This window comes from Haliotis rufescens, unplaced genomic scaffold (assembly GCF_023055435.1).
Source record: "Haliotis rufescens isolate VD_foot unplaced genomic scaffold, xgHalRufe1.0.p SCAF_7, whole genome shotgun sequence".
NCBI lineage: Eukaryota > Metazoa > Mollusca > Gastropoda > Lepetellida > Haliotidae > Haliotis > Haliotis rufescens.
The window spans coordinates 24149789-24159285 of NW_025964361.1; the positions used below are offsets into that span (position 1 = coordinate 24149789).

At 41.5% G+C, this 9497-nt stretch overlaps 1 protein-coding gene across 1 annotated transcript; it reads right to left on the reverse strand.

Moving 5' to 3' along the window:
* Nucleotides 1-2133: 2133 nt before the first annotated feature.
* LOC124137471 lies at nt 2134-5363 on the reverse strand. Its single transcript, XM_046503782.1, has 4 exons — nt 5206-5363; nt 4194-4354; nt 3323-3543; nt 2134-3076 (listed from the first exon to the last, which is right to left on the reverse strand). The coding sequence occupies exons 1-4, from the start codon at nt 5297-5299 to the stop codon at nt 2929-2931; spliced, it is 624 nt and encodes a 207-aa protein (XP_046359738.1). The 5' UTR covers nt 5300-5363; the 3' UTR covers nt 2134-2928.
* Nucleotides 5364-9497: the final 4134 nt, after the last annotated feature.

The window sequence follows — 9497 nt, forward strand, 5'->3', positions numbered from 1 at the left end:
TACCAACATTCACTGTTGTTTGTAAACTCTTTTGTCATGGATGAACACATGCCAGGCCCACTCTGGTACTTGAGACAAGCATAAGTCAGGGAATAACCAAAGACTGCAACAAATGTAACAAATGTTGGGATATTTGGGATAAGACTTGTATCACGTTCAAATTCTAGTACTGTTATGAGTCCCATCCGGGATATGAACCCACACTCTCAGAGATAGGCACCTGATCGCCAGCACACAGTCTCCGATCTAATCCACTCGGCCGCCAAGGCTTCCACAAAAATGAAAGTCCGACAACCGGTGGTCTAGATCATGTACTTTGTGTTCCTCTCTTGCAAGTGTAGATTAGCAATATTATTACAAATATAACATTTGTTACGTTTGACCACTTTCTAAATAACATTGTGTATTCAAAGATTATAAGCAAATCTGAAAACATGGATGTTTAGGGGAAAACCCCCAGATCTCACTGAGGTACACATTCCTGTCTGCCTGGACTGCATCTCATTCGGTGAGAACCATATGTAGATTCTGATGTAGAACTGGTCCCCACAACCTGTGTTAGTTGCAAAATTGGATCAGAAGTTCTTACTCCATGACTTAAATGATTGTGTCATAGTAACTCAACAGTGTGGAACATTGTTTATAACATCAATCACTGGAAAGCCTGGTCTAGACTCACTTATTTATAGTCCACTGTACTATAGCTGAAAAATAGCAGAGTACAGCATTAAATTTAGATTCAACCACTGATACTATATTTGTTTGACAGTGAGGAAATCTAAAATTGGGTCCCCTGTACTCGGACAGCAGAAATGTCCAGTCTACTTGTACAGGGTTTGGAATGCTGTAGGTAGAGATTTGTTTAGAGACAATATCAGATTGTGTATTGGATTTTTTGCCATCTGTTCTGAACCTGGGTCTTGGCAGGAGCAAGGTTAGCACAGGCTTGAAATGGCCTTGTATTTGGCAGTTCAGGCCTTGAAAAGTCCTTAAATGATGAGATGGATTGGGTGGTTAGGCTCACTGACTTGGTTGATGCATGTCATTATATCTCAATTGTGTAGATCGATGCTCATGATATTTGTTTGTTTGTTGTTTAACACCGCACTATTCGAGTTATATCTCATGATGTCAATCACTGGATTGTATGATATTTACAGACAGCCATCATATTATAGCTGGAATATTGCTAAGTGCATAGTCAAGGTCACTTCAAGATTATTGCACATATATAGCTACTTGTGTGTGTGTGTCTGCTTCTACTAGTCGTGAAATACCAAAAGACCTTAAAAGATGGTGTTATTACCCTGCCTGGCACTCGGCATGAAAGGGCTAAACAAGGACTCGTCAGCTGAGTTACCATACTGTGTCTGAGTGGGGTATTCATGTTAAACTTGTATGGTATCTCAGTGGGTTAGCACAATAAAATCGGGATTGGTCTGACTAATTTCTCTCTCTCTCACACACACACACATTCGTAAGTGCAAAATCTTGAACACCATGTCAACTCACCTCACCTCTTCTAGTCACTGACTAATGCTGGTTTTATTGTGCTAGCCCACTGAGGTACCATGCCTCAGATTAACATGAATACCCAATTCAGACACAGTATACAGACTCAGCAGACCAGTCCTTGTTTTAGCCCATTAATGTCGAGCACCAGGCAGGGTAACAATTATAATTTTTTTAGCACTTTTTGGTATTAAGCAACCGAGGATCAAACCACCGACCTTCTGCTCTCCGGCAGATACTTCACTACACCTGATGCTTATGATGTATTGTCCGGTCCAGAATCAGTTATTTACAGACCACCCTCATAAAGCTAGAATATTGCTTTGTAGGGCGTAAAACAAAAAACAACAAACACTGCCAACTTCATGTACATGTAGTAACTAAGAGGCGACGGTCAGACTCGCTGACTCACTTGGTTGAGGCATGTCATAAATCCCAATTGCGTGGATCGATGCTCATGATGTCAATCACTGGATTGTCTGGTCGATTATTTACAGACAGCCATCATATAGCTGGAATATTGCTGAGTGCGGCGTTAAACAACAAACAAACAAATCATGTAGTCACTTACATCTGCTGACAAAACCTGACATTCATTGTAAAATCAGACAAAACAAAACATTGTAAGACATTATTTATTATCAAATGTTTTGTAACTCACATGTACAGTGCACAAATCTTACAGCAGCAGATGTTACAGGCTGGTTCAAGGCATCCGTGTCATGCTTGGTGATGTAACACGACTTCATGTAACAGACTGTATGGCGGCACATATACATAGTGACGACACAGGTGCCTGAAAACATTTATTAGTTTCCGTTGCTTTTGTCCTAATCCGAAAGAATCAGATAATATATTCGACATTGACATAGTGATGTATTATTTGTATTTCAGACCGGGATAATACAAGGATATATCAATAATATAACAAAAATGTTTGTATTTTTATGTGGGCATCACGATAATATGCCAGAGGAACTCGTTATTGATCCGTAAATAAAAATATATACCCACAATGTATAAGTAGAGAATATTGGGTGTATATACGTATATTTACAGTCCAATAACGAGTTCCTGTGTTATAGGCTTACTGCACATTCGATTTTCCCTGATATTTTGTGGGAGGGGTGGACAAATACAGTTGAAAATGCGCTTACATAACAGTATCAACACCGAACAATGTCTATATACAGAGTGTCAAGACAATCCCGAACGCGAAATAAAAATCGGTATTAGTAGAAACTGAGCAAGAAGAAGGGTCCATGTTCGGTCCACCGCAATTTCCAGCAAGGGCCTTTCTCCATTACCCACTTCCGTCATGCGCACTCATGTGACGAGACCAGCGTTGGGTGTTGGGCTAGAGTCTTCTGTCCGCTATCGGTCGTTTTGAAGAGATTGACGTTTGTCATTATCGGTTTACTTCTTGCTGACGGTGTCCCTGATTCTGTCTCCGAGGTTCCTGATGTTGTCGATCATGCCCTGGAAGCCGCCCCGCTGGGTGAATTCCGCCGACCCCCGCTGAGCTGCGCACTGACCCGTAATCTGCACCATCTCTCGCCAGATCCTGCAAGTACAATTGATATAAACGGTTATATTGAAATATTATTCAAGGTCGGATCCAACATTTTTAAAGCGGATGGGTCCAAAATATCAAACTCCTCTCTCAGTCAATTTCACTGCCTGCTACGTACCACCAGAGGCCATCTAATGCTCTCTGATACTACATTTGGACGCCCCTCTGGATAAATATAGATCATCGGATTTCTTCAATCTCAAGACAGCGGAAGTAGATCTAAATGAAACGACTTACTTTCCTGCCCCCATGGAGAAGAGGTCGCGGAATTGGTAGATATCCCAGAACGCCTGTCGGTTGGCCCAGAATACATTGCAGAATCCGTTTTCCAGGTAACACGCGCTCCAATTGTTCCAGGCGAAGTGTGAAAGGTCATGACACTGAACCGTCTCCTGGTTGTAGTAGGCCAAAAGTCGTTCTGTCATACACCGCGAGGTGGCGTTGATCCAGTCCTTAGCCTGCGCACAGAAGATGAGTTTAGTGACAGACTATTTAATATTCGGGGGTACTTTTTCAAGCATTGTCCTGGGACAATATATCTTTATTTCGACAAAATACTAATTGGAATCCACAATTAACGGACTCGTGCGTATCGGTCCTTGTGTTGATTACAAATCGTCTTTCAGCTTGCCCTGGAATGGTCACGAATGTAGCGAACTCTGGAACAACTAGGGGAGGCAACTCTGCACAGTCCCCCGGATACTAAGAGATGCTTTATGTTAAAACAATGTAACTATTTTTGTTTGTTTGTTGTTGAAAGCCGCACTCAGCAATATCCCAGCTATATGAAGGCGTTCTGTAAATAATCGAGTCTGGACCAGACAATCAAGTGATCAATATCATGGGCATCGATATAGCAATTGGAGACGGTGACATGCATAAACCATGTCAGCGAGCCTGACCATCCGATCCCGTTAGTCGCCCCTTACGATAAGCATGGGTTGCTGAAGACCCATTCTAACCGGGTAATTGACAGGTACAATGTAACTATGTACTTTATCGTTCATATTTACCAACATAGGCAATGAACGATATATATGTAATGATTTCATTGACTAATATATGCTCATGTACGCTACATATGATTTCATAAGAGTTCATCACTCACCTGTTGGTCAAAGGTATGGTACAGCTCGTCGAACCGGGCACAGTAGTAACCTCCATATTTGGACATGTACCCCCGGCTTCCGCATGGCAGCCTGTTTTCAAAACAGGAGTAGAACTCGCATCGTCCCGCAGAGCCGTGCGCAAAACACTGGGGGTCAGTTTCTGTGAAGAAAATGATGGGATGTATTAAAAAGCTGCAGTCTGAAATATTCCCCTTAGGAGACGATGACGTGTATAATATCGACAAACCAGTCCGTGAACCATGAGCAACGACCAGTCTACCAGGTCCCAATTTATTCGGTACGTTCTTACGATAACCATGTGTCCTGATGGGTGTCTGTCATATTATATATTACGGCGTGTAGTGGAACCGATCTTGTTGAACAATGATTTGAATGGATGAAGTCTCAAATGTTTAGGCGTCCTTCCACATGTGACCCACCTTAAAACAACATAGGGCATGAGTGAGTGCACCTCTAGCTCTCTGTCGCTGACCTTAAACGTTATAATGGAAAGAGCCGACAGAAACAATAGATAAACAGGTATTTACTTCCATGCAGAAAAAGCTATCTTAAAAACAAATGTCTTTAAATGACCACGTTCACTTTTAGTTATCTAATATTAGTAGCAACTTTAATGTCTCATTTTGTCTAGCCCACTGGCCCATCAGTTTGCCGTGCCTACCATAGATCCGAATAATGTACTTGGAAATAAAAGTTTTAAAATTTTTGTGAACAGAAAATAGAATTTCGAATGGTCGGTCCATTTTGTTTCTTTTTCCTTTTGTGTCCAAAATCCTTGTCCAGGACAGATAGTAAATATTACCATTATTATTTTCTTATTTACTTAGTCATGTTTTTTAATATTCGGCACAATATATTTATATATTTATTAGTGAACTATTTATTTCAGACAATGCAAACAAACCACTTAGAAGTGACGAAAAGGCATAATCAATTACTTCAGCACGGAGTGAATTATTTTGAAGTATGATTATGTTAAAACAAACCCACCTCCTGATGCTGTAGCAGTTCTTCTTTCCCAGAGAAAGGCCTCCGACAGGCCAAAACAAACCACGATTGCAGCCACGCACAGCTTCATATTCATGATTTACCAGTAACCTCTGCAGTAAATGAATGACTGTTCGATTCGGTAAGTAGATATACTGGGCCAACGGAAGAGTCACTCAATGTGTTTCCCGTCCAGGTCAGATATAATGGTCTGAAACAGGGGGATGCTCTCATCCCCTTCTTATTCATCTTAAACCCGGAAATATCGTATTTGCATTGACGCTCGCTTGATAATTCTTGAGAGCCTTCGTTGACGTGCGCTTTAAGGATAGGAACAAAAGTAACGCTTGACCAACATAGGTTGTCAGATTTGGTGTATGGTTACAACAGAAAATAAGTACATGATGTATTGGTTTTGACGTATTTCGCTGCCACCTCTCGACACGATCGTTACTCCGTCTTGACACAATATTCAAGGGTCATGACTTGTTTGTACTGAATCTTGCATGGCGCATAACCATTTTGACATGCACCCAAGGACCCATTAAGTGATCGTTCATAATAAGATGACATAAACACAACCACATATACCATCGGAAAAAAGTAACTGCGCTTCATATAGAGTTCAATAAAACTTAATATGTTCTGAAATCAAATGCATCTTTAAATACATATTCATAAAGATATTTCCTTCACTTTAAGGTCATGATTCACAATTGGACCCCCCCCCCCCCCCCCCCCCCCCACCCCCCACCCCCCCCACCCCCCACCCCCCCCCCCACACACACACACACACTCACACACACTGTTTTTAATCTTCTGGTTCAATACGCCGCCGCTGCCTCGCTAGACTAACACTTAGTCACTGAAATCTTATATTACACCATATCCTTCTTGACTCTAAAAATATAAAAAATCCCTATGCTGAGAGCTGGCTAGACTTGCTTTTGTATGCGTCTCTAGATTATTATTTTCATAAATTAAATATATTCCACAGTCATGGTGCAGGACTACTACCTCGCCTGTATCGACGTTAATGGTGGTCGCATCCGATATTGACATTCTTAATTAAGTTTTTATATCATGTAACAAGGTATGGGGTTTGTCAATGTTGATAAAAACATTGATCTCCGCAAATATTTGTTGTTATTTTCAATAGGGTGGCACAGTCGTCTAAGGCGACGCAATTCTCTGTGCAGAGTTGCGTTCCTTAGACACACCAGAAACCTATGAACGTGGGTTCGAATCTCAGTTCACCCCGATTATGTTTCTAGTTAATTTGTGCATCACTTCGGTCTTTCCTCCCACATTAAGCTGACTCTCAACTGGAATACTGTTCAAAGCGGCGTTAAACCCAACTCACTCAGCGACCCATTCTTGCCGTAAAAGGTGACTATGTTTGTCGGTAAGAGGCGACTAACGGGATCGGGTGGTCAGGCTCGCTGACTTGGTTGAAGCATGTCATCGATCCCAATTGCGTGGATCGATGCTTATGATGTCAATCACTGGATTGTCTGGTCCAGACACGATTATTTACATACCGCCGTCATATAGCTGGAATATTGCTGAGTGCGGCGTAAAACAACAAACCAAACCAAAACTCGCTCAGAGCGGCATTAAATCCAATTCACCAACTTATTTTAAATAGCAAAATGTTGACAAAATTCCGTATGAGGCAGTCAGCTAGAACAATTAAAAACAGGTAATGGCCGGGTTATATCGATTTCTTATTCTATAGCTCCTTGGGAGGTGAAGTACATTTATTTACAATGAATTATCTAAGATGCTTCATACTTCTATATACACTCATTTCGTTTAATAGAAATACGCTGGAAAACGCGGAACAAGAACATGGGACATGACATTTTTAGTTTTTAATTTGTTGCCTCAAAGAAATGTTCGCACTAGAAATGAAATACAAATCACGATGTAGCGTTTACTTGCGTGGAACTATTTTCGAGTTTACTCTGGGTAATAATTAGGGGTCCAAGGCTTGAACACAGGTGTCCCAGGCTGGCGACACGTGGCACCGTTCACTTGATTTCCACCATGTTACCGAGGCACTGTTGTTACATTATGGACATGCTAAGCTTAAGGCTGTTGTAAAATGGTTTTTCATATTAGATTTCGACTGACAAACGAGATATTGATGCGAACGGCCATATGTGTTTGCCACCCATAGGTTTCGCAATATAAATCGCGTTCCTTCTCAAACAAACAAACAAACAAACAAACAATGTGTGAGCGCATTGGACGCAACATTTTGCGTCCTGTGAAAGCCTGGCGACGCAAGTGCGTGTATGTCCACGTTGTTAGTTATGTCACGGACCTATATTATATTATAAGTCCGTGGTTATATACAGCGAACGTTATTCAAAATCAAATATACATAAATGCGAGTATGGACGAGGTCATCATGGTTCATAATAGTATGTCAGAAACTGACAGTAGCGAATCAAGGAGCCAGTTTGCTTGTTTGTTCAAGATAAGTATATTGTGTAATGTGATGACTAAAGACCTGGTATAAGATAGCAGGTAGGGAGATATCGACATCATGCGATGAATGGAACATTGCCTACATTAGAAGGTGTGTTTTACCTAGACACTAGAGATATACACCACAACACATGGATGTTTTACATGGTGGAGATATGAGTGCAGATACACAACAACACATCAGTTTTCCGAGGAGATATTAGTGCAGATACAACACGTCACTGTTTTCCGAGGAGATATTAGTGCAGATACAACACGTCACTGTTTTCCGAGGAGGAGACATGACCGCAGATACACCACAACACATCACTGTGTTACAAGGAGGAGATATGAGTGCAGATGCACCACAACACATCACTGTGTTACAAGGAGGAGATGAGTGCAGATACACCACAACACATCACTGTGTTACAAGGAGGAGATATGAGTGCAGATACACCACAACACATCACTGTGTTACAAGGAGGAGATATGAGTGCAGATGCACCACAACACATCACTGTGTTACAAGGAGGAGATATGAGTGCAGATACACCACAACACATCACTGTGTTACAAGGAGGAGATATGAGTGCAGATACAACACATCATTGTGTTACAAGGAGGAGATATGAGTGCAGATACACCACATCACTGTTTTACAAGGAGGAGACATGACCGCAGATTCACCACAACACATCACTGTTTTACAAGGCGGAGATATTAGTGCAGATACAACACATCACTGTGTTACAAGGAGGAGATATGAGTGCAGATACACCACAACACATCACTGTGTTACAAGGAGGAGATATGAGTGCAGATACACCACAACACATCACTGTGTTACAAGGAGGAGATATTAGTGCAGATACACCACAACACATCACTGTGTTACAAGGAGGAGATATGAGTGCAGATACACCACATCACTGTTTTACAAGGAGATATGAGTGCAGATGCACCACAACACATCACTGTTTTACAAGGAGGAGATATGAGTGCAGATACACCACATCACTGTTTTACAAGGAGGAGATATTAGTGCAGATGCACCACAACACATCACTGTGTTACAAGGAGGAGATATGAGTGCAGATACAACACATCACTGTGTTACAAGGAGGAGATATGAGTGCAGATACACCACATCACTGTTTTACAAGGAGACATGAGTGCAGATGCACCACAACACATCACTGTTTTACAAGGAGGAGATATGAGTGCAGATACAACAAATCACTGTGTTACAAGGAGGAGATATGAGTGCAGATACACCACATCACTGTTTTACAAGGAGATATGAGTGCAGATGCACCACAACACATCACTGTTTTACAAGGAGGAGATATTAGTGCAGATACAACACAACACATCACTGTGTTACAAGGAGGAGATATGAGTGCAGATACATCACAACACATTACTGTGTTACAAGGAGATATGAGTGCAGATACACCACAACACATCATTGTGTTACAAGGAGGAGATATGAGTGCAGATACACCACAACACATCACTGTTTTACAAGGAGGAGATATTAGTGCAGATACAACACTGTCCGTCTACCTAACCCGGACAATCTCTTGTTTACTTTTGATTACTCTTGTTTACCCACGCTCGTGATCGTGCGTTTCACCAAAAGACCTGCATCACTTCGTTCTTTCCTCCCACATCAACCTGGCACGCCGAGAAATAACAAAAATACTGTCCAACATTTTCAGCGCGGCATAAAACTAAACTCACCCACTGGAACAGACATACTGCCCAAAACCTCGTTGAACACAGCCCACTCACTCACTCCTAAATAAATAAGCAAA